The following is a 26288-nucleotide window of genomic DNA, read 5'->3' as shown; positions in this document are numbered from 1 at the left end:
TCAAAAAGAGCATTTACAAATAGTCTAAATAACACTGCATGATAAGTATAGAGATGCTATGATTTAGATGAGGTGTGTGCTCTGAGAGCTGAGGTGAACTGCGACCAACAGACTTCCCTGGCAAGCTGTCTTGATACTAGTCTTAAGTCAAGGGCTCTCTGAAACCCAGCTGAACCCGAAGAACAAAAGCTTCTGTTCAAAACGGCTGTTATGGAAAATACTGAATAGGGTGCTCCTCTGCCTCTCTTGGAAGCAACACAGACACCAGTAGTAATGCCCAGTTTTAGCCAGTCTCATCAAGAACGCACAGTGCATCACTAGTCTAGGGAGTGTGTGAGAGAAATAGTGAGGGTAAGCTTGCACAAGAAAAGCAGACCTTCATGGGGCTGTGTACCAGCAAGTCTGCGGTGTCACTGGCCCCCAGTGCAGAAGCCCCCAGCGGAGAGGCAGGCACCCGGCCAGGAGGTGGCAGTCCAGGGGGGACACCAGTCTGGGAGGAGCACACGTCTACGATGCAAGGCACCAAGGCTAAGGCAGAGGCTGGTATACGGAGCGGAGGGCCTAACCCCACAGCCAAGGGCTACCTGGAGTTGGGAGGGAAAGGTGAGGGGAAGCCCCAGATGTTCCGGGAGGCAGAGGAGGAGGAAGATGACACAGGGGATGAGCTGGAGGAGCTGCTGAACTTCTCAGACAGTGAAGGGAGCCTGAAGAGTGAGTTCCTTGAATGAATAGACCAGTTTTAAATCTCCTTTATTGGGTCAAAAATCTACAGCACATCAACATTCAACCCTCAGACATCATGCACCACGCAGTTAAAAGGAAAACTCTGGATCCCCTCATCATCAACAGAGCACAACACAGGATGTAGAGGAGTAGCTATATCAACTCTGGATCCCCTTCATCATCAACAGAGCACAACACAGGATGTAGAGGAGTAGCTATATCAACTCTGGATCCCCTTCATCATCAACAGAGCACAACACAGGATGTAGAGGAGTAGCTATATCAACTCTGGATCCCCTTCATCATCAACAGAGCACAACACAGGATGTAGAGGAGTAGCTATATCAACTCTGGATCCCCTTCATCATCAACAGAGCACAACACAGGATGTAGAGGAGTAGCTATATCAACTCTGGATCCCCTTCATCATCAACAGAGCACAACACAGGATGTAGAGGAGTAGCTATATCAACTCTGGATCCCCTTCATCATCAACAGAGCACAACACAGGATGTAGAGGAGTAGCTATATTGTGTCATAATGGTCAACAATGTTGGATCTTCAGCCAGTACCAATTCCCTGCTATGTGTTATGTGCCTCGTGGAGGTACATTGTCCAGGACTAGACCTAGAATTCAGGCAACTTGATCTATCTTGTAAAATAAAATGTTACACTATAGAAGGGATGGGCAACTGGCGGCCCGCAGACACACCTTTCGTAGGCCCGCTGATCAATTAAGTTAAATTTCAACATTTTGGTTGTGCATAAGCAGTTTTTTTTCTCGTTTATGTCAGTCACTGATAGTCACTCAATTAGCCCATTTCAGCGAACATTTTTTAGATTGGTAAATTAGTCTAGCGGCCAGCTATCTGAACTTGTATTAATCATGGTTCAATTATTGCCCGGCTGGCCCCCATTGATTTTGTTAGTCACACTTGCTCATGTCTCATATTAAAAACAGCAACATTTTCTTTCCACCCTTTGGCAAAATGTGTAGAACTGCAGGGAGTTAGCTATAAAACTGCATTTTTTTCTCTTCATCTCATGGCAAATTTTGTAGAATTGCATGCAGTTAGTTATAAAATGCCCAAATCTTGTCTCCGTTCTTGGCTAAATGTGTAGAATTTAAGGAAATTAACTCTTTGCTCTCCCCATAGTCTAATCTAAAGAATATAGCTCACCATAGTCTAATCTAAAGAATATAGCTCACCATAGTCTAATCTAAAGAATATAGCTCACCATAGTCTAATCTAAAGTATATAGCTCACCATAGTCTAATCTAAAGAATATAGCTCACTATCTGATCTAAAGAATATAGCTCACCATAATCTTATCTAAATAATATAATAATAGCTCACTATCTAATCTAAAGAATATAGCTCACTATCTAATCTAAAGAATATAGCTCACCATAGTCTAATCTAAAGAATATAGCTCACCATAGTCTAATCTAAAGAATATAGCTCACTATCTGATCTAAAGAATATAGCTCACTATCTGATCTAAAGAATATAGCTCACTATCTAATCTAAAGAATATAGCTCACTATCTAATCTAAAGAATATAGCTCACCATAGTCTAATCTAAAGAATATAGCTCACCATAGTATAATCTAAAGAATATAGCTCACTATCTGATCTAAAAAATATAGCTCACTATTGTTTAATAAAAGGTCAGTGTTTTGTTAAACTAGACTGAGCTGAGGAAGAAAACTAACTGATGTTACTGTATGTTCAATTCCATTCCATTAACATCTTGTATGCAGTGTAATATATCAATTTGTGATATAACTGTAACAGCTATGATGTTTTTAAATTCATTGTTATTTTTTGACTCCTTTTAGCGTTATTTCAACGACAGTTCCTTAATAAATTTGGTCTGTGCACAATGACATAGCAGTTGGTATTTGCTTTCAAAGAAAATAACCTCTTCAACCCAAGTTCTTATCTTCACTTTTTCCTAGCATGTCAGCAATTCAGGTTGATGTGTAGAGTGACCTTTTTTGAAAAGCACGTTGCTGGTGTAGAGTGACCTTTTTTGAAAAGCACGTTGCTGGTGTGGTCATCAGAATTTTCTGTAAATGGCTCATCACAGGGAAAGCCAAGTGTTGTGTTTGATGTGGTTAATAATGTTTGATTGATAACTATTTTACCATCTATCAGCATGCATCGCTGTATAGTAAAAGATAGCATCTGTTTATAACCAAAGGTTGGCATTTCTTGTTCAAGGGGCAATCTGCAGTTCATACAAGTGTTCACCCCACCACTGTTTCAGTAAATAGCTGGGGGATGGGATTGGAGAAATGTAATCACTCTCAAACCACTCTTAAAGAGCTAAGGATTCAAGGATTGACCAACAATGATATCACAAATATAGTTTTTTACCATGTTTTGAGGCTATATTGTGTCTGTTGAGAGTTTTACTTTTTTAATACAATGGAATAAAACAAGCTTTTATTTTTGGGTTCTGATGAGGTGCTGCAGTTGAACTAAGGTCATGAGGCATGTGTAAGTTATATTTGCCACGACTCCAGGCTCCTCTCCTTGTTCAGGCGACGTTTGGCGGTCGTGTTCCCTGCACACCTGGTTTTCATTCCCCAATCAATCTACATGTATTTATTCCTCTGTTTCCCATCATGTCTTTGTGTGAGATTGTTTGTGTTACGTGTGTGTTGTTGACGCGCCAGACTGGCTTGTTTTTTCTGTGTTATTTTTCATGAAGATGTTTATTGTTGAACATCATTCTTGTGACTATTTTGCGCATTTTGCACTTTGCCTAAATAAAGTGTGCGCCTGTTCACAAATCTCTGCTCTTCTGCACCTGACTTCGCTACCAGTATGCACACACCTGCCAGAATCATACACCTACCATGGAGTCAACAGGAGCAGGCACCCCGGTCAGAGGAGTCGAGGAGCACTTCCAGGAACACACGGCAATCATCTCGGTGCCATGATGGATCACGTTGTCAGACCATGGACCGCTGGGAGAGGCAGGAAGTTTCACCAGCACCTCGACCAGCGCAACCGGGGTTACCTCTAGTCGTCCCATCTGGATCCAGATCCAGTGGGATGCGTCTCTCCCTTCCCAGGGCGTATGATGGGACGGCTGCACAGTGCCAGGGGTTCCTTTTATAACTGGACCTATACCTGGTCACCATTCAAGCAGCTCACTCAGGAAGGGAGAGAGTATCCGCCCTCGTCTCATGGAGCTCTGGAGTAGGCTAACGCCGTGTGGGGAGAGGAAGACACGGCGTCCGAATGGTAGAGCGGCGGGGGAACGACATTTCCCTTTAAGGCAGGAGACGAGGAGCGCTGGAGTTCCGGACCTTGGCCGCTGGAGCAGGATGGAACGACAGGGCCCTCATTGACCACTATCGATGCAGCCTGCGTGAGGACGTCCGACGGGAGCTGGCCTGCTGGGATGCCACCATCACCTTTGACCAACTGGTGGATCTGTCCATCCTGGTCATCCATGGACATCCTGAGGGGGCTGTGTCAGTTCCATCTCCCAGCACTCCGGCTCCGGTGCCCATGGAGTTGGGAGGGGCTGCGCATAGGGAGGCTGGAGGAGGGGCCTTAACGTGCACCATCTGTGGCCGCAGAGGGCACACTGCTGGTCGGTGCTGGGTTGGTCCAGCCGGTTCTGGCACCGTGGCATCAGAGTCAGACCGAGGCTCCTGTGGTGGACGATTGGTTCAGGTGCGCGGAGGAGACCTGGGAAGCCGCCCATGATCACCTACAGCAGGCTGCACTGCGCCAAAAGACCAGCGCTGACCGTCACTGCAGTGAGACCCCGGTGTTTGCACCGGGGGACAGGGTCTGGCTCTCGACCCAAAGCCTGCCCTGCCGGAAGCTGGGCCCGCGGTTTGTGGGGCCATTCAAAGTCCTGAGGAGAGTGAACAAGGTATGTTATAGGTTACAGCTTGGCTGGTCCGCTCCAGGCGTCTGAGGTGCGGGAGGTTCCTCCGTCCCCTCTGGACATCGAGGGGGCCCCGGCATACTCCGTCCATTCCATCCTGGATTCGAGGCATCGGGCAAGGGGCCTTCAGTACCTCGTGGAGTGGGAGGGGTACGGTCCGGAGGAGAGGTGCTGGTTTCCGGTGGCTGATGTATTTTACCCTGAGAATTCCACCATCGCCGGCCGGATCGCCCTGCGTCTCGCCCTCCGGGTCGTCCCCCAAGGCCGGTGTCGACGCACCGCTGGAGCCGTGCGTCGGGGGGTACTGTCACGACTTCCGCTGAAGTCGGCTCCTCTCCTTGTTCGGGCGGCGTTCGGCGGCCGACGTCACCGGCTTTCTAGCTATCGCCGCTCCATTTTTCATGTATCCATTTGTTTTGTCTTCTTCCCTGCACACCTGGTTTTCATTCCCCAATCAATCTACATGTATTTATTCATCTGTTCCCCATTTCTTTGTGTGAGATTATTTGTGTTACGTTTGTGTTGTTGACACGCCAGACTGGCTTGTTTTTTCCGTGTTATTTTTCACGAAGATGTTTATTGTTGAACATAATTCTTGTGACTGTTTTGCACTTTGCCTAAATAAAGTGTGCACCTGTTCACAAATCTCTGCTCTCCTGCACCTGACTTCGCTACCAGTATGCACACATTCTGACAATATTCAAGTATCAATGGGTATATATCAAATCAAATCCAATTGTATATGTCACATGTGCTGAATACAACTTGTGTAGACTTTACCGTGAAATGCTTGCTTTAGAGACCTTCCCAAATAATAATACAAATAAAATAGTAACAAGAGGAATAAAATAAAATACACAAGAATATATCATTAATATATCAATAATATTGTTATATACACTACCGTTAGAAAGTTTGGGGTCACTTAGAAATGTCCTTGTTTTTGAAACAAAATAACATTTATTGTCCATTAAAATAACATCAAATTGATCGTGTAGTGTAATTAAGTTTTAAGTAAAAAAATGGATGTTCCAATCGCTGATTGCCCATTTAAAATGATATGTCAATATGTATGGGGTGCTGATTGCCCATTTAAAATTATATGTCAATATGTATGGGGTGCTGATTGTCTTAGTCTGTAAGATTGACAAAGGCTCTTTATGTAAATGAATGAATAGTTTAGATAATAAAACTAAGTAGTAAATAATGACTAAGTTCCTGCCAGAAAGATGGAAGATCACCCAAGGAAATGACACAAATGATTTCAGTGATATGTGGTTAACAGTGGCACATAGACTCATGCCATGGCATCAAACTAAAGTTGCCTGTGTGGGAGAATATAGTATGACAAATAATTATAGTGAGAAAACTGGCAACAGGGATTCCCCAAAAGCTTGGAAATTTCAACAATGGGTCTTAAATGCTGCCACACAGGTCCAGAACCAAGTCATTAGGTACCAGTCGTCTACTTGGGTTCATCAATAGAAAAATGGCAATACACAAAGGTACAATACTTCTGCTGCTCTCAATGATGAGTTGCCTGGCCGCCTCATCTCCAGTACAACGCCTAGGAAGATCTCTGGAGCATGTTAAAGATATCAAATCTTATATTGATGGAGCACTTAAGGTAAGACAGTTATTATTGCACAAAAACATTTTCAACAATTGAAAAGTCCAGACAACTTTTAGAGATGAAAGTAATGTAACCAATGTTACCTTTGTGTCCTGAACCACAGAACTGTCCTGAAGGCTGCAGCACATCTGGAATGGTGAGTCCATAACAATCTTGGATAATTGTCTCAATCTATTCTTCACTTCAATGTACTCTAGGTTAAACACATCTCACTGCTAGACATGCCTGTCTGATTCTTATGTACGCTGTGCACTTCATAAAACACTTTTTTTGAAAAGCAAAGCTGCTAGAGCATCTCTAATCTGTCTTGTGACATTGCTTATCTCAATCAGAATACACACAGATACAACATAGCCTCCTACCACAGGCTGCACTAACTTCCTTTGGTTTCTCATTTCAATTCGCAAAACCTGGTTGTGTTGTCTCATTTATATTTTTTGTAAAAAAAAAAAGGCTTTATTGAACGAGGCAAGTCAGTTAAGAACAAATTCTTATTTACAATGACAGTCTACCGGGGAACAACCTTGTCAGCTTGATCCAGCAACCTTTTGATTACTGGTCCAACGCTCTAATCACTAGGCTACCTGCCACTACATATCACAGTATATGAATTCCTCATGTGATGGATTGGTCTCTGTCAAAGGAATGTTAACCTAGATGTATGTATTGCAGTACAATTGTTATATTAAACAATTCTGTCAACTGTGTTTTCTAACATTTACTTATCTCTGTAGGATCTAAAATGCCAGTGTCTCCAAATCCCCATCACATCAGTGGTAAGAGAAACATAAAATGTTAATTGGAGTTACAGTAAGTAGAGCCATCCCACTGGGCACACACTGGTTGAATCAACATGGCTTCCACACAATTTCAATGAAATTACGTTGAACCAACGTGGAATAGACATTGAATTGACGTCTGTGCCCAGTGGGATGTCATGCAATGTGTACCTTTGTAACCCTTTTCTTCTGTTACTTTGAATAGGGAACATGCACAGCAGACTACTTCAAACAGGGACTGGAGTCACTGCAGAGTGTGCATCGTATCGCAGGCCTACTGAAGAAAAGATTAGGGATTCATTGGTCCAAGGTAAGTTATCTCCCCTCAACATGCACAGAATTGTTCAAAATGCAATGAATTGTTCTTAGATGGGCCCCCCGAGTGGCGCACCGGTTTAAAGCACTGCAGTGCTTGAGACGTCACTACAGATCCGGGTTCGACCCCGGGCTGTGTCGCAGCTGGCCGCGACTGGGAGACCCATGAGACGACACACAATTGGCCTAGCGGTTAGGGGAGGGTTTGGCCGGCCGGGATGTCCCTGTCCCAATGCGCTCTAGCAACTCCTGTGGCGGGCTGGGTGCATGCATGCTGACATGGTCACCAGTTGTACAGTGTTTCCTCTGACACATTGGTGTGGCTGGCTTCCGGGTTAAGCGAGCACTGTGTCAAGAAGCAGTGTAGAGGGTCGTGATTCGGAGGACGCATGGCTCTCTCCCGTATCCGTACGGGAGTTGCAGCAATGGGACAAGACTCTAACTACCAAATGGATATCTTGAAAAAAGGGGTTAAAAAAATATTTGTTCTTAGACTATAATGACATTCTGGACATGGCAGAGATAACTGAAAAGCCATGAAATTACTGTTACATTGTTCACAATTACAAAGATCTTACCAGGTGTATGTGTTATTCCCTGTCATTGAAGGGCTTTCAACTGGCCCTGCACTGTGAACCAGTGGTGTCTCCGAAGATGTTCCTGCAGCAGCTGAAACAAGTGTTCGAATTTATCAACACCTCCGCTCTACACCCAACTGATCAACTATAACAACATTTGATTCGATATTATTTTCTTTATCATTTCTTTATTAACTATTTATCAATTTGAAATTGTATTGCCAATAATTGGATTAACACCTGGAAGACATATCTGCTACTGCGTTTGCTGTCCCTGTATTGACCTGATTGTGAAATGACCAGTAAATTAGATACTATCGCCTAGGTCTGAATGTCTGAAGAATATTAGAGCCATATTGTTGGTTGACCTTTACTTTCTGGTGTTGATCTTTCAATTCTAGTGGTTAGAAACAAAGACAATTTCTATCTCATCCTAAACCAACATTATACAAATAATGTAATAAACAATAAAGAAATCATTGGATGTTTTTGGACATTGGACTACTTGAGTTGTTTGATGTGGCTTCATACCTAGGTAGCTTCTCATGCCACCTTCCTGGGCTCTTCTAGGCTCTCCAACAAAAAAACTTAACAGTATATGTGGCTCCTGGCGATCAAAAGTGAAACTCTTGGAGGACAGCATTATACGTGCCCGCTAGGTGGCACTATTCCATTAGGGGGGTTTGGAGCATGTAAAACAGCTAGTCCAAAGTAATGCTCCACCTACCGAGAGATGCTTTTGTGTGTCAAAAGCTTTCGGGAAGTAGGCTATTGCGCTTCAATAAAAAGGAGACGCTAAATAATCCGAAAATGCAACCTCCTCCCAGAAAGGTAAGAATTTTACAAGAATTTGCAATAACAATTGACATGTTTTTAACTTCACAATTATGTCAAACGAAATTAACTGTGGCAAGTGGCAATACCATAGAGAGGTTGAAATACGTTGAAAGTACCTCTGACATCTCTATTCTATTTTCATTTGGCACAGTACATTTGACATAATTGTAAAGATTCTGAAAATGCAAGTTGTTATTGCGAATTATTTCACAAGAGGTGAACTGTTTAGTAGAACATGTTTAGAAAAGTCATACTCCTGTGAAGTAGTCTTAATTTGAATTTGGTCGTTTTCACTTGTGGCATTTTCGTAGGTTCCAAGTAATGATGTCAGCATCCTTATGATGCTCAACGCACATTTTGCACCATTCATTCTGCAATTGCTTATATTCTGATGTCCACAATTCACAATAACACAGAGAGAAAGTGAGAGAGACAGAGCGATAGAGAGAGCGATAGAAAGTTAATGAATTCATGAACATAGTGCATGTACAGGCACCGTGTCGGAGCTAAGTGGCAACTAGTTCGCTGATGTTGCTGACTCTGACCTTCAGACTGAAGTCTTCAGTTGATGTACCCAGAGGCGGACTGGGACAAAAATCCAGCACTCACCCCCATAAATATCATACCCCCCAAAACATTTTTTATAACCTCCCCTGTTATTGGTAATGGTGAGAGGTTAGCATGTCTTGGGGGAATGGTCTTTGTGCATCTGTAACTTTCTCACTCATCATTCACATTTCAGTCATGATTATTCATTAACCATGGTAGCATCCACATTAATGTAGAAGTGTTTAGAAACATATTCTTATTTACAATAAAAGTGACTACAAAAGAACACTGTGCATTATGTATCATTCATTTTTATTGGGCACAAAATAATCTGAAACACAACCAAAACAAACTGCAAATGGACCCATCATTGGTAGAGTCACAAGCTTGTTGTAGTCATTTCATGCTATGAATATGGAACCAGATATACAACTTTTGACTACTTTGAAACACATATTCAGTTGAAGTCGGAAGTTTACATACACCCTAGCCAAATACATTTAAACTCGGTTTTTCACAATTCCTGACATTTAATCCTAGTAAAAATGTTCCACAAGTTTCCCACAATACGTTTTTAGAATTTTGTCCCATTCCTCCTGACAGAGCTGGTGTACCTGAGTCAGGTTTGTAGGCCTCCTTGCTCCCACACACTTTTTCAGTTCTGCCCACACATTTTCTACAGGGTTGAGTCAGGGCTTTGTGATGGCTACTCCAATACCTTGACTTTGCTGTCCTTAAGCCATTTTGCCACAACTTTGGAAGTATGCTTGGGGTCATTGTCCATTTGGAAGACCCATTTGCGATCAAGCTTTAACTTCCTGACTGATGTTGCTTTAATATATCCACATAATTTTCGTTCCTCCTGCAGCAAAGCACCCCCACAACATGATGCTGCCACCCTCGTGCTTTATGGTTGGTATGGTGTTCTTCGGCTTGCAAGCCTCCCCCTTTTTCCTCCGAACATAACGATGGTCATTATGGCCAAACAGTTATATTTTTGTTTCATCAGACCAGAGGACATTTCTCCAAAAAGTACAATCTTTGTCCCCATGTGCAGTTGCAAACCATAGTCTGGCTTTTTTACGGCGGTTTTGGAGCAGTGGCTTCTTCCTTGCTGAGCAGCCTTTCAGGTTATGTCGATATAGGACTCGTTTTACTGTGGAAATAGATACTCTCGTACCTGTTTCCTCCAGTATCTTCACAAGGTCCTTTGCTATTGTTCCGGGATTGATTTGCACTTTTCGCACCAAAGTACGTTCATCTCTAGGAGACAGAACGCGTCTCTTTCCTGAGCGGTATGACGGCTACGTGGTCCCATGGTGTTTTATCTTGCATACTATTGTTTGTTCAGCTGGAATACCTAGGATAGGATAAGTAATCATTCTCACCCCCCCCAAAAATATTTAGATGCACTATTGTAAAGTGGCTGTTCCACTGGATGTCATAAGGTGAATGCACCAATTTGTACGTCGCTCTGGATAAGAGCGTCTGCTAAATGACTTAAATGTAAATGTAATGAACGTGGTACCTTCAGGCGTTTGGAAATTTTTCCCAAAGATGAACCAGACTTGTGGAGGTCTACATTTTTTTTTCTGAGAACTTGGCATTTTCCCATGATGTCAAGCAAAGAGGCACTGAGTTTGAAGGTGGGCCTTGAAATACATCCACAGGTACACCTCCAATTGACTCAAATTATGTCAATTAGCCTATCAGAAGCTTCTAAAGCCATGACATCATTTTCTGGAATTTTTCAAGCTGTTTAAAGGCACAGTATATTTAGTGTATGTAAACTCCTGACCCACTGGAATTATGATACAGTGAATTATAAGTGAAATAATCTGTTGGTAAACAATTGTTGGAAAAATGACTTGTGTCATGCACAAAATAGACTTGCCAAAACTATAGTTTGTTAACAAGAAATTTGTAGAGTGGTTGAAAAACAAGTTTTAATGACTAAGTGTATGTAGACTTCCAACTTCAACTGTACACTGCATATACAAAAGTATACTAAGTGTATGTAAACTTCCGACTTCAACTGTACACTGATTATACAAAACATTAAGAACACTTTCCATGACATAGACTGACCAGGATTATCACTTGTTAAATCCACTTCAATCAGTGTAGATGCAGGGGAGACGGGTTAAAGAAATATTTTAAAGCCTTGAGACAATTGAGACATGGATTGTGTGTGTGTGCCATTCAGAGGGTCAATGGGCAAGACAAAACAATGGAAGTGCCTTTGAACGGGGTAGGGTAGTAGGTGCCAGGTGCACCGGTTTCTGTCAAGAACTGCAACGCCGCTAGGTTTTTAATGCTCAACAGTTTCCTGTGTGTATCAAAAATGGTCCACCACCCAAGGGACATTCAGCCAACTTGACACAACTGTGGGAAGCATTGGAATCAACATGGGCCAACATCCCTGCGGAACAATTTCGACACATTGAAGAGTCCTTGCCCCGTCTAATACTACATAGAAGAAGTGCTGTAATTTCTAAACGGTTCACCAGATATGGATAAGAATACCCTGAAATTAAAGCTGACAGTCTGCACTTTTACCTCATAGTTATTGTATAATTTCAAATCCAAGTCCTGGAGTACAGAGACAAAACAACAAAAACATTTTATCTGTCCCAATACTTTTGGACCTCACTGTAAATTATAATCACTTATTTTTATTGACTGGATAGACTGTACTGTTTACATCCACTGTGCACGTGACGAATAAACTTAGATTTGATTTAGTCCCGGTGCTGGCCGGTCCTGATACAGGTATGTGTCACTGTTTTGATTGACAGGTGAAGGAGACCCAGCAGGTGAAGATGGCCTTTGCGGAGCAAGTGGGGCGGCTGCAGAGCAAACAGCAGCAGGAGGTAGAACTGCTGGAGGACATCAGGTGTGACCATCCTGTCCAAACCCTGCCCCATCCTCCCTACCTGTTTCTGCTATACCCTGACTTACCCTGCATCACCCTACCCCACCAAGGCCCACTGTCCCACCCCCTACTCCATTTACCCTAAGTTTTTACCCTGCTCCTGCTTGTCCCCCCCATCCTACAGAAGCCTGGGTTTGTATAATACATACTGTACATATTTGATAATATTGTGTGTATGACTCCAGTGTAATCACAACAAGAACCAATAGACACTAACGATGCTGAGTGAGACAGAATGATTTATGAACACATCTTCAGATGTCTAGCATGTGGTCAGGCCTCCTGGGTGTTTACAGAGGTATATGCTGACTAATGCTCTCTGACAATTATCTCTCGGAGATATATACATATATATAAAGATGGATAGATGATATAATTACTGCCTAAATGCAGTTCACTGACATATCCTAGATGTGATGTTTATTTTTCTCTGTCCAGGTCCTTCAGTAAACAGCGTGCTGCCATAGAACAAGAGTACAGTCAGGTGAGAGGCCTCCCATAATGTTGATGCTGATTGACAAGCCGTGGTCAGGTCCCACTGGGCACACACTGGTTGAGTCAACATTGTTTCAGCGAAACGTGGAATTGACGTTGAATTGACATCTGTGCCCAGTTGGGTGTATGTCCGTGTCTTATGTTCACCTCTCCAGTGATGGGGGGCAGTAAACCATGTGATACGACCTTGGGACATCTTGTAGAGTGGCGTATCATTGAGCTGAAATGGGGTTGGAGTATTTGGACACTAACCTGTTTTTAGTGGCATCCTCGCAACAACTATTTTAAGCAACACTCTTACCACCCTCCTCCCCACATTAAAAGCATTAGTCAAAGCACTCATATTGAATGTTTTGAAATGGAATGCATTCAGATATTGATTCAGATATTAGTGAGTATTTCAGGGACCTTGGTGTTGTCCATAAGCAAGGCAGGGGAATACAACACAAAGTATGCATCTGTCACAGGAACCAGAAACAACAGTGATAATTATGTCCCATATTGTACTGTAGTGCTGATGTCCCATTGGATGTTTCCCGATGGAGTTATCCATGGTGTACGTCATTCTGAGAAGATTTACATAATAGGGTGTTTGATAAGCTGATAACTTCATTAAATGGCTGTGGAAATGTCTGCTTTAGATACACTAAACGGACCCTTTTCCTTTTCTAACATGCCTACCTGGGTTATATCTACTGTAGTAACTTCCTGTAGTGTCTGACATAAGAGCATTCCTATTGAGTCTCCTATCCACTTGTTGCCGTGGACTTTGAACTTGCCTCTGGCCATTGTGGTTTCTAGTTAGTTTCCGTAGTGAAATGAGTGTCCTGTGGTGCTGTCCCTTGATTCTGTTTGTTGTTAACAATGCATTAACATTGGACCTATGGAGTAGGTCTAACAGTTGTAATAATGCTAACCTACACACTCAGACCAGTGTTTTCACCTCAGACCCTTGCACCATGGGGAATGTAGCAGGGTGGCGATGGTGAAATAAGGGCCTGTGAGCCGATCCCTCCACATCTGAAAAGTTCAGAATAAAAGTGGTCTGTGGCTTTAGTACTACTGGTGGCGCGTAGCGGCTCTGCTATTTGATGTCTTGGTGTGAAGGAGCTAGTGTGTTTCTGAGCCAAGCTCCTGGATCACTTCTCTGAAGTCGGCAGTGAGTTAATCTGAAACAGGAAGTGAACACTGGATAGCGATGTTTTCACTGGGGTGTTGATGTTCCACCAGGAGCCTCGAGTGCAGAGCTTTTAGTATTGATAAAAAACTCTGCTTTTCGCTCCAAATCTACATGTTATCCTGTACAGAAAAACAAGACGTGTTCACTTTAGGCTGGGTCCTGCACTTGCACTCCAACCAAATTCATATTTATGGGTTACAACAAGGTTTATTAGGTGAATGTAATGAAATAATATATAATATAATAATATAATATATGCCATTTAGCTGACGCTTTTATCCAAAGCGACTTACAGTCATGTGTGCATACATTCTACGTATGGGTGGTCCCGGGAATCGAACCCACTACCCTGGCGTTACAAGCGCCATGCTCTACCAACTGAGCCACAGAAGGACCCTGATTGTGTTTCCTATCATCTTTAATAAAACATATCCTTCTCTCTCAGGCCCTCCAGAGACTGGCCATACAGTTCCAGAGGAAAGACTGGCAAAGAGGCAAGGGAGACTCTTTGAACTCTGGGTAACCTATCATAAGCTTGATAGTTTGATCCCGCTACATGTTAATGACCTTTTTACTCTCAGCCATTCCAACCCCCATTTTTGTAAAACAAGTTACGTTCAGAGTTTCATAGACATATATGAAGGAAATATCTGTCAAATACTGTAATTATTCATGATTGAAGATGCTCCCGTCCCTAATAACACAGTCTAACATCAGGGGGATGCCATAGTGCTGGTGTAATAACACTGCTCTCTTTCTGTCTGTGTGTATACTGCCAGGAGTGTGTTTGCTGTGTGGAGGTCTCTGATTGAGGCCACGGCACAGAGTGGAGTGTGTCGTCTCACGGCGGCCGACGGATATCGCTCACTCACTGCCGACGCTCTGAAGAGCCTGAGGGCAGCCAAGGAGCTGAAGGCCAAGAGGGTGAGCTGAGCTGTGCAGTGGCTTATTGGAGGATGCACTGAAATAATGTATGATCCACATTGCAGTGCAGCCTAGTCTGAGTAACCAGATAGAAGAAAAAGCATGTTTTTAGACAAATAATCTATTCACAACTGTACATTTTCTTCATCAGGCTTCACTAAGCTGAGACCATTGTGTAGAAATGGTTTTGGAGTCTGTGAAAGCTTGTTTGATTTATCTACAGCTTGAACACACTCACATCAAGCCTACTAGAATGAATCTACTCAGATTTTTTTTTTTTTTTTGGTGCCTTTATTTAAAATAAATCTAAATCAAATGTATTTATATAGCCCTTCTTACATCAGCTGATATATCAAAGTGCTGTACAGAAACCCAGCCTAAAACCCCAAACAGCAAACAATGCAGGTGTAGAAGCACGGTGGCTAGGAAAAACTCCCTAGAAAGGCCAAAACCTAGGAAGAAACCTAAAGAGGAACCAGGCTATGTGGGGTGGCCAGTTCTCTTCTGGCTGTGCCGGGTGGAGATTATAACAGAACATGGCCAAGATGTTCAAATGTTCATAAATGACCAGCATGGTCAAATAATAGTAATCCCAGTGAACAAACAGGTCATAAGGAAGAAAAGAAGAAAAGTTGAAACTGGAGCAGCAGCACGACCAGGTGGACTGGGAACAACAAGGAGTCATCATGCCAGGTAGTCCTGAGGCATGGTCCTAGGGCTCAGGTCCTCCAAGAGTGAGAAAGAAGGAAAGAGAGAATTAGAGAGAGCATACTTAAGTTCACACAGGACAGCTGGATAAGACAGGAGAAATACTCCAGATATAATAGACTGACCCTACCCCCCCCGACACATATATAGGTTAAAAGAGAGTGTAGCTTATGATAGCTTCCTCCTTATGAAAATGATTAAATTATGTAACCGGAGCATGTTGTTTTAAAGAAAGAAATCCACTCCAAAAACAATATTTTTGTTCTCCATTAGTCCTCTCTTGATACAGTACTAAAAATGATTTGCATGTCAGCAGTCAAGTTTTCTAGATGATTGGTCTTTCAGGAAGCGTCACTTGCCACATCATCATGAAAAAATACATATTAGGTAGTTTTTGAGTGGAGTTTTCATGAAGCCCACAATGTTTCCATTCACAAAACCACATAACTCATCACCAGAGGTTTTCTCACGTCATACTTTCACTTTTTTTTAGGAGGGAAATACATTCTAAGACAATCTAACACAAACAGCCAAAGCCTTTCATTTTCTCTATACCTTATTAGGAAAGGCACCAGTACTTACTGACGACTTCCTCTCGACTTTTATGCTACTTTGTGGTAGTTGTTGTTAATGACAGAGAATCAAACAAAGCAGGAACGTGAGTCACTTGTTAGCGTTGAAAATATTGTGATCTAAAGGTTACTATTCAAGCAGTGGAAAACCCTGGAAAAACCCTTACACTTGTACAGCCTTGACCTCCACATGCTACACGCACTGTTAAACTACGGACAGTATTTATCATTTAAAACCTGCCTGTTGCACAACGTAACCAGCATTGAATCTATTGGATTTGTTAAATCTGTCAATCTAGAGACAGTTTGACGTAGTTTAAATGCAGTGAGTTCCTCCTTCAGTCACTCCTGTATGCTGTTCCGCCCCATGCATATTATTCTATTACATTGTAATAATATGATGCGTTGTGTTGCCCTACAGGGTCTGGAGCAGCTGCAGAGAGTACAGGGTGAGGTAGTGGATGCACTACGAGAGCTCCACAAGGTCAAGAAGAGATACTACCAGCTGAGTCACATGGCTAACGTGGCCAGGGAGAAAGCTGCTGACGCACAGGCCAAGTAAGTGAGTGTGAGCCTGGTCAAAAGTAGCGCACTATGTAGGAAATAGGTTGATTTGGAATGGAGTTTGTCTGTTTTTCCGATCAGTCTGCAATATCCATCCATATACTACTGTATGTTATACCAGGAATGGGCAACTGGAGGCATGCGGCACGTGGTCCCCCTTTTTGTAGATAATTAAAAAGATGAAGTAAGTCAAATGTATTTTTTTTTTGGAGGGGGGGACACAGTCAGGGTCTCAACTTACTGTTGAGAGTTAGAATAATATAATATTCAAGGTGCAATTTCGAAATGTGGTTGTGCATCAGCAGTCACTAAATTAGCCCATGTCAGCAACTTTCTTTTAGATTGGTAAAGGGCTATGGATGTGGGTATGCAGACCCACCAGCCACTGTGGCCCCTTCCATTTTTTTGTGGCTCCCACCCCAAACAAAGTTGCCCATCCCTGTGTTAGACAAAAGTCCAGTAATACTTTTACTCTAGCCCTGCTTTGTTCCCATGTGACAGCCTTAAAGGTCCAATGCAGACGTTTTTTTATCTCAATATCAAATTATTTCTGGGTAACAATGAAGATGTGGTCATTTTTTATTAAAATGGCGAATAATTAACAAAAATAGCAACAAGCTACATAGGGGCAATACTAGAATAAATGATCTAGTGATTCTGTCTCATCGCAGCAATATCTACAAAGCTGAGACTGTTGTATGCCCCATATTCAGTGCCCCCGAAAAGTATTCAGAACCCTTGACTTTTTCCACATTTTCCTAGGTTACAGCCTTATTCTAAAATTGATTAAATAGTTTTTTCCCCCCTCATCAATATACACACCATACCCCATAATGACCAAGCATTTACATTTAATCCATTTTAGAAGAAGGCTGTAACATAACAAAATGTGGAAAAAGTTAATACTTTCTGTTGACGGCAAGAATTTTGTATAATAATTTAAATTGAAAAACTCTTAAGTGTTGAATCAAGTGTTGTTTTTTTGTACCAGTTCATAAACCATGTGCCATGGAATCGGTAAATCGAAAATCTCTTCCCATTTATTTTGCAACCTGCATGGGTCAGCTGTCAACATGTTGGTCCTCAAATGAAACCGGTATATTTTTCTATTTTTCCATGGCTGCAGAATCTTATCTATTTTTGTGAACTTTCTGTTGAAATTGATTGTGGTAAGTTCATTTATATTTTTTGAGATGTGAAAAGTATGTCTACTTCACCATCCACCCATTTTATACACTTGTCATAATTAGGTTTTAGTCCAGAGAGGCTAAAAAAGTGATCAAGATCTTCAATGTGCAGGGATCCCGATTGCAGACTTCAGAAAAAACTTGAGTCATCGGCATAAATTTACACTTTTTTGTTTTTATCCCCTGGATTTCTAACCCCTTGATGTTTTTGTTGGATCTAATTTTAATAGCTAGCATTCAATGGCCAATATAAATAGATATGGAGACAACGGACAGCCTTGTTTTACTCCTCTTAAAAGCTCAATACTTTCTGAGAAGAAACAATTATTTACTATTTTGCATCTGGGGTTGCTGTACATAACTTTAACCTATTGTGTAAGAGATCCACCGAAATTAAAGTAGCTGTACTTTATCAAACGCCTTTTCAAAAGCTGCTATGTAGACCAGACCTGGTATCTTTGATGTTTCATAATATTCAGTTGTTTCAAGTAATTGTCGTATATGATCTCCAATATATTGTTCATGTAAAAAACTAGTATCGGGATGAACAATATCTGGTCAAACTTTTTTTATTCTATGTGCTATGCATTTTGCCAGGATTTTCACATCACCACATTGAAGTGTAAGAGGCCTCCATTTTTTTAAATGGACTGGATCTTTATACTTACTTACTTACTTCCTGTTTTAGTAATACTGAAATCAGACCTTCTTGTTGAGTACCTGAAAGTCTACCATTTTTTTCCCCAATATCCCCATCCACGTGGAAATTCTGTACGAGTTCAATTTAAATCCATTTAAATTACAGGTTGTAATGCAACAAAATAGGAAAAATGCCAAGGGGGATGAATACTTTTGCAAGGCACTGTACCACCTGGTGATGTCACGATGGGAGACCAAAACTCCATCCCACCAAAACAGGCTGAAATTTCAGGTGGTCTTTTCAAACAGCTCTTACTCTAAAAGGGCATAATCATAATTTTCACAATTTCATAGTATTGTTCCAACCTCATAGTATGTAAATATATAGAACACACAGGAATATCAAGTTTTTGACTGAAAGTGGGCCTTTAAGGCTACTTGTAACATAGTTAAATTATTCATCATCTGAGAGAGAGCAGGTAGTGAGTGGCATGTTAAATGTTCTGTAAACCTGTAGTCATTGCATTTTAGTTCAGATACGTGGTTGATGCATATTTTATGTCTATCGATTATTATTTATAATAATGTAATTAAGAGTCTTGGTTTGATTATTTCTATCATGTGCCCATGTGACCTTTTTCAGATTCAAGAAGAGTGACCATGGAATTTTCCATTTTAGGACAGGCTTGCAGAAAATGAGTTCAAAGGTAGGCTACTGTAGGCTGACACACATGAAGGTCTGTATAGGCTGAAGTACCCCACCACCGACACAGAAGTGTTACCTGGCTAGTTAGTACACAGAGAGTATACATATTTCTGAAAGGGCAAATCGTGTTTTATCCGTTATATGCTTTACTATGAAGAAATGTCTTCAATAAAACATGTAGGAATAATGCATTTGCGCTATTGAATATTCTACTCTTCTTATTCACCTTGCACTTTTCCTATTGATTACCTATCAAATCAAACACATTTTGATAGTAGAATTGATTGTAATAATGAAACATATTTTATCCTCAACTCACTCCTCCCTGTAACCATTGTCCAGCTGAATACCAGGCTGAGGGAGTGTGACCAGAGACTGACAGAGGTGCGTAATGAGTACCTTCTAACACTGTCTGCCGTCAACTCTCATCACCAATACTACTACACTGCAGAGCTGCCTGCCATCATGAGGGTAAGACTACCTGGCATCTCCTAACGGCATACTGTCTCTCTGGATTCTCATCATGAGTCTGTCATAAGACTGAACACACTGCATCGTCCCCTCAGACGTACCTCCTGTCAGTGAAAAAAAACTTCCTTTGTGTTTGTGATGAGTCACTGCTAGTTGACATAATTTCCTGTCCCATTGTGGTTGTCTTAGCTGTAGAGTGGAGAGCACAAACTACACCGAAATTCATCCAAATAGGAAATCCTCAAATGTTCCTTTTTGTCTTTTTACCTTTGCAAAGTAATCAGGTGAGTCATAAGTTCAGCTCAGTAGAAACCATTCATTTCAGGGATATTTCCCCCTCAGAACATTCATAACACAACAATCTTCCTGAAAGTGTCTATGTCTCAATCAAGGGAAATATCACTCAGTGACTCAACTCTTGTTATTGCAGTAACACATGTAATTCATTATGAATCAGTTGATTCAAATCCCTCAGACTGAAACATTGGAATGACTGAAACATTGGAAAATAAGGAAAGGGCATTTCCTTCTCAAATCACCTCTGATTTTGTTTTGCATCAGGGCTTTGGCTATAACCCCAGCTCTCACCTCTGTTGTTTACTCAACAGAGACTGGACAGTGACCTGTATGAGCAAATCCGAGAACACTTCACTCTCTTGTGCTGCACAGAGATCGACACCTGCCGGTCAACGCATAGTAACTTTAGCAAGATCTGCGAGAACTACACCAAGGTGAGGCCGTGCGTGGGATCCACTGAAGCCCTTTTCACAGTAAAAACCTTCCACAGACAGTAGCCCCACTGTAATACCCAGAGCTGTGACATTCCTCACCTGGGCATTGCTGATGGAGGCCAGACAGACCACTGACTGATGTTCTGTTCTATGGGAGACAAGTGAACTAGTGTCTGTGTCCCAAATAACAATATATTGCATTACTTTTGACCTTTGGGCTTTGGCCCAAAGTAGTGAACTATGTAAGAAATAATGTGCCAATGTGGAGGTAATGAGTGTTTGTGTAATGACCGTTGATGGAAGAAGGTGAGGACCAAGATGCAGCGTGGTAAGTGTTCATCATTATTTTAATAAACTGAACACTAAATACAACAAGGAATAAAAGAAACAACCAAAACAGCTCTGTCAGGTGCAAAACACACTAAACAGAAAATAACTACCCACAACCCATAGTGAGAAAACAGGCTTCCTAAGTATGGTTCTCAATCAGAGACAACGATTGACAGCTGCCTCTGATTGGGAACCATACTAGGCCAAAACATAGAGTTCAGTGTGTCAAATCGGAGGGTCTGCTGTCCGGACCTCTGGCAGTCTCTATGGGGGTGCCACAGGGTTCAATTCTTGGACCGTCTCTCTTCTCTGTATACATCAATGAGGTCGCTCTTGCTGCTGGTGAGTCCCTGATCCACCTCTACGCAGACGACACCATTCTGTATACTTCCGGCCCTTCTTTGGACACTGTGTTAACAACCCTCCAGGCAAGCTTCAATGACATACAACTCTCCTTCCGTGGCCTCCAATTGCTCTTAAATACAAGTAAAACTAAATGCATGCTCTTCAACCGATCGCTACCTGCACCTACCCGCCTGTCCAACATCACTACTCTGGACGGCTCTGACTTAGAATACGTGGACAACTACAAATACTTAGGTGTCTGGTTAGACTGTAAACTCTCCTTCCAGACCCATATCAAACATCTCCAATCCAAAGTTAAATCTAGAATTGGCTTCCTATTTCGCAACAAAGCATCCTTCACTCATGCTGCCAAACATACTCTTGTAAAACTGACCATCCTACCAATCCTCGACTTTGGCGATGTCATTTACAAAATAGCCTCCAATACCCTACTCAACAAATTGGATGCAGTCTATCACAGTGCAATCCGTTTTGTCACCAAAGCCCCATATACTACCCACCATTGCGACCTGTACGCTCTCGTTGGCTGGCCCTCGCTTCATACTCGTCGCCAAACCCACTGGCTCCATGTCATCTACAAGACCCTGCTAGGTAAAGTCCCCCTTATCTCAGCTCGCTGGTCACCATAGCATCTCCCACCTGTAGCACACGCTCCAGCAGGTATATCTCTCTAGTCACCCCCAAAACCAATTCTTTCTTTGGCCGCCTCTCCTTCCAGTTCTCTGCTGCCAATGACTGGAACGAACTACAAAAATCTCTGAAACTGGAAACACTTATCTCCCTCACTAGCTTTAAGCACCAACTGTCAGAGCATCTTACAGATTACTGCACCTGTACATAGCCCACCTATAATTTAGCCCAAACAACTACCTCTTTCCCAACTGTATTTAATTAATTTATTTATTTTGCTCCTTTGCACCCCATTATTTTTATTTCTACTTTGCACATTCTTCCATTGCAAAACTACCATTCCAGTGTATTACTTGCTATATTGTATTTACTTTGCCACCATGGCCTTTTTTGCCTTTACCTCCCTTCTCACCTAATTTGCTCACATTGTATATAGACTTGTTTATACTGTATTATTGATTGTATGTTTGTTTTACTCCATGTGTAACTCTGTGTCGTTGTATCTGTCGAACTGCTTTGCTTTATCTTGGCCAGGTCGCAATTGTAAATGAGAACTTGTTCTCAACTTGCCTACCTGGTTAAATAAAGGTGAAAAAAAAAAAAAACAGAAATACAAAACATAGAATGCCCACCCCAACTCACGCCCTGACCAAACTAAAATAGAGACATAAAAAAGGAACTAAGGTCAGGACGTGACAGTTTGTTTGGTTCTCTGATAGGTGTCTAGAGAACGGAACATCCAGATCTTCCTCCAGGAGTTCCCGGTCTTCACCAGAACAGCCGGCTTTCACTTCCAGGTTGCCCCTAAAGACAAGGTGTGGCTCACTGTAGTACCACTGTTCTTGATTACCATGTAAACACCATTATATCACAATTAATATCCACAAAGCTGTTTGAATAAAACCCTGATTGAGGTGAAAATGTTGAAATTTCCATATAGTATTTTGTGTGTGAGATAATCCCAGCTTCACCTCCTGTTCTTTCAAAAGGTGTGCATTCTGAAGCAACATATCTCCAGTGCTGAGGGGGAGAGCTGTTTGGACAAGGAGGCCCGCAAGTGGTCTGCTAAGGCTGCCAAAGACTACAAGATCATCTCACACGGAGATAGGGTGAGTAGTGGGCGAAAGCTCTGTTTACCTCTGGTTCGGGAGCTTGACCTTGTGTAACCTCTGTCTACCTTCCTCATAGGCACTGCAGATGCTGGACAGGCGTTTCAAACTGCTGTCAGGAGACACAGGAGTCAGCGTGGAACAGAAGATGGTGGGGGTGAAGGAGAGTGTGAGGAAAGCACAGGTAGGACTACTACTAGCCCAACGTAATGTTACTGTTAGCTACTACAAGCCCAACGTAATGTTAATGACCTCACATTACCCTCCTACTATTCCACCCTACCAGGAAATGGATAATGATAAGGCATGCAGTCATTAACCAGGCTTTATCAGAGTTCCTCTTTGATACGCTGGTGTTAGCCTTCTTTACACTCTTAGAAAAAAGGGTTCCAAAAGGGTTCTTTGGCTGTCCCCATAAGATAATATTTTTTGGTTCCCCTCTGTGGAAAGGGTTCTACATGAAACCCAAAGGGTTCTACCTGGAACTAAAAAGGGATCTTCAAATGTATCTCCTATGGTGCAGTGTAGAGGTGGATGTAGTTATTTAATGCTAAGTTACTGGTGGGTGATGAGACCAAGGCTGCGTGTGTTCTAGGCCTATAGCCATGCTTCTGCAGATGCAGGATGCTTTCTACTACTAGAGCCTTTGTAGAGCTAACGGCAGGGCTCTCTCCTCCACTTTGCCTGGCTCATTGATGAGCCAGGTGGATGCCCTCTATCTGGATCTGAATGGAATATGTGTCACTGCCTACTTCCTACTTCCCACAAGGACAAATGCAAATGCTGCTGGCATCATGCGTCAGTTGGAACTGTTCATTCAACCCACGACCTCCTCCTGCTTTATTCAGTTGTCTTGGGCTCAGAGTAAGTGTTATGTGATGTAATCAAGCTATTGTATTGGCCTGAAAAACCATGTTTCTTTACTTACAAGAAAGAAGTTGGGTTTAGGAAACATAATGCAGCCAATATGCTGTTAATGTACTGTTAATATGAACCTAATATGATGCTACAGCCAACCCCAGATGTCCTTGATGACAACAACGCTTATTTTGCTGTGCTGTTTAATGAATATTATTAGTATTATTGCTTATTCATATGTAGTGTGTTTAAGTTATTATGTCTGAGATGTTACAGTGTCTGAGATGTTACAGTGTCTGAGATGTTACAGTGTCTGAGATGTTACAGTGTCTGAGGTGTTACAGTGTTTGAGGTGTTACAGTGCGTGAGGTGTTACAGTGCGTGCGGTGTTACAGTGTCTGAGGTGTTACAGTGCGTGAGGTGTTACAGTGCGCGAGGTGTTACAGTGTCTGAGGTGTTACAGTGTCTGAGTTGTTATAGTGTGTGAGGTGTTACAGTGTCTGAGGTGTTAGTGTGTGAGGTGTTATAGTGTCTGAGGTGTTACAGTGTGTGAGATGTTACAGTGTCTGAGGTGTTACAGTGTCTGAGGTGTTACAGTATCTGAGGTGTTACAGTGCGTGACGTGTTACAGTGCGTGAGGTGTTACAGTGCGTGAGGTGTTACAGTGTCTGAGGTGTTATAGTATCTGAGGTGTTACAGTGCGTGAGATGTTACAGTGCGTGAGTTGTTACAGTGTCTGAGGTGTTACAGTGTCTGAGGTGTTACAGTGTCTGAGGTGTTATAGTGTCTGAGGTGTTACAGTGTCTGAGGTGTTACAGTGTGTGAGGTGTTACAGTGTGTGAGGTGTTACAGTGTGTGAGGTGTTACAGTGTGTGAGGTGTTACAGTGTCTGAGGTGTTACAGTGTCTGAGGTGTTACAGTGTCTGAGGTGTTACAGTGTCTGAGGTGTTACAGTGAGTGTTACAGTGTCTGAGGTGTTACAGTGTCTGTAATGTTGTGTTACAGTGTTGCAATGATATCCTTTAGTATGTTTAGTTCATGGAAAATGTAGGTTTGTTTGTTAGTGTGAATTAATTAGGTTAATTGTTACAGTGTCTGAGGTTTACAGAGTGTGAGGTGTTACAGTGTCCCATGAGGTGTTACAGTGTCTGTTCCGGTGTTACAGTGTTTGCACAGGTTTGAGGTTACAGTGTTTATTTTGATGTGTGAGGTGTTAGTTACAGTTTAGTCTGAGGTGTTACGTGTGTGTGAGGTGTTACAGTGTGTGAGGTGTTACAGTGTGTGAGGTGTTACAGTGTGTGAGGTGTTACAGTGTCTGAGGTGTTACAGTGTGAGGTGTTAGTGTGTGAGGTGTTACAGTGTGTGAGGTGTTACAGTGTGAGGGTGTTACAGTGTGTGAGGTGTTACAGTGTGTGAGGTGTTACAGTGTGTGAGGTGTTACAGTGTGTGAGGTGTTACAGTGTCTGAGGTGTTATAGTGTGTGAGGTGTTAGTGTGTGAGGTGTTACAGTGTCTGAGGTGTTACAGTGTGAGGTGTTACAGTGTCTGAGGTGTTACAGTGTGTGAGGTGTTACAGTGTGTGAGGTGTTAGGTGTTACAGTGTGTGAGGTGTTACAGTGTGTGAGGTGTTACAGTGTCTGAGGTGTTACAGTGTCTGAGGTGTTACAGTGTCAGTGTTTGAGGTGTTACAGTGTCTGAGGTGTTACAGTGTCTGAGGTGTTACAGTGTCTGAGGTGTTACAGTGTGTGAGGTGTTACAGTGTCTGAGGTGTTACAGTGTCTGAGGTGTTACAGTGTCTGAGGTGTTACAGTGTTGAGGTGAGGTGTTACAGTGTCTGAGGTGTTACAGTGTCTGAGGTGTTACAGTGTGTGAGGTGTTACAGTGTTTGAGGTGTTACAGTGTCTGAGGTGTTAGTGTGTGAGGTGTTACAGTGTCTGAGGTGTTATAGTGTGTGAGGTGTTACAGTAGTGTGTGAGGTGTTACAGTGTGTGAGGTGTTACAGTGTCTGAGGTGTTACAGAGTGTGAGGTGTTACAGTGTCTGAGGTGTTACAGTGTAGGTGTTACAGTGTCTGAGGTGTTACAGTGTGTGAGGTGTTACAGTGTGTTACAGTGTCTGAGGTGTTAGTGTGTGAGGTGTTAGTGTGTGAGGTGTTATAGTGTCTGAGGTGTTACAGTGTCTGAGGTGTTACAGTGTCTGAGGTGTTACAGTGTCTGAGGTGTTACAGTGTGTGAGGTGTTACAGTGTGTGAGGTGTTACAGTGTGTGAGGTGTTACAGTGTGAGTGTTAGTGTGTTGTTGGACAGAGTGTGAGGTGTTACAGTGTCTGAGGTGTTAGTGTGTGAGTTGTTACAGTGTGAGGTGTTACAGTGTGTTACAGTGTGTGAGGTGTTACAGTGTGTGAGGTGTTAGGTGTTAGTGTGTGAGGTGTTAGTGTGTGAGGTGTTACAGTGTCTGAGGTGTTAGTGTGTGAGGTGTTACAGTGTGTGAGGTGTTACAGTGTCTGAGTTGTTATAGTGTGTGAGGTGTTACAGTGTCTGAGGTGTTACAGTGT

General features: G+C 42.4%; 1 protein-coding gene across 2 annotated transcripts in view; it reads left to right on the top strand.

The window, feature by feature from the left end:
• The first annotated feature begins 8670 nt into the window (after positions 1-8670).
• The window catches only part of LOC118363334 (F-BAR and double SH3 domains protein 1-like), a 31035-nt gene continuing 13417 nt past the window's right edge, over positions 8671-26288 (top strand). For both annotated transcript variants that reach the window (XR_008087406.1, XM_052488074.1), the window contains exons 1-12: positions 8671-8777; positions 12131-12228; positions 12706-12751; positions 14388-14461; positions 14722-14866; positions 16568-16704; positions 19180-19243; positions 19585-19713; positions 20322-20444; positions 22490-22585; positions 22760-22879; positions 22959-23063. Coding sequence is in view for 1 of the 2 variants with exons in the window: in XM_052488074.1 (XP_052344034.1) it covers positions 8757-8777; positions 12131-12228; positions 12706-12751; positions 14388-14461; positions 14722-14866; positions 16568-16704; positions 19180-19243; positions 19585-19713; positions 20322-20444; positions 22490-22585; positions 22760-22879; positions 22959-23063 (1158 nt within the window). In the remaining variant the exon portion in view is untranslated. The remainder of the gene's footprint in view (positions 8778-12130; positions 12229-12705; positions 12752-14387; positions 14462-14721; positions 14867-16567; positions 16705-19179; positions 19244-19584; positions 19714-20321; positions 20445-22489; positions 22586-22759; positions 22880-22958; positions 23064-26288) is intronic.

The sequence above is a fragment of the Oncorhynchus keta genome, chromosome 30 (genome assembly GCF_023373465.1).
Source record: "Oncorhynchus keta strain PuntledgeMale-10-30-2019 chromosome 30, Oket_V2, whole genome shotgun sequence".
NCBI lineage: Eukaryota > Metazoa > Chordata > Actinopteri > Salmoniformes > Salmonidae > Oncorhynchus > Oncorhynchus keta.
The sequence above is the reverse complement of the archived record's forward strand: the minus strand, read 5'-3'. Positions and strand labels throughout refer to the sequence as shown.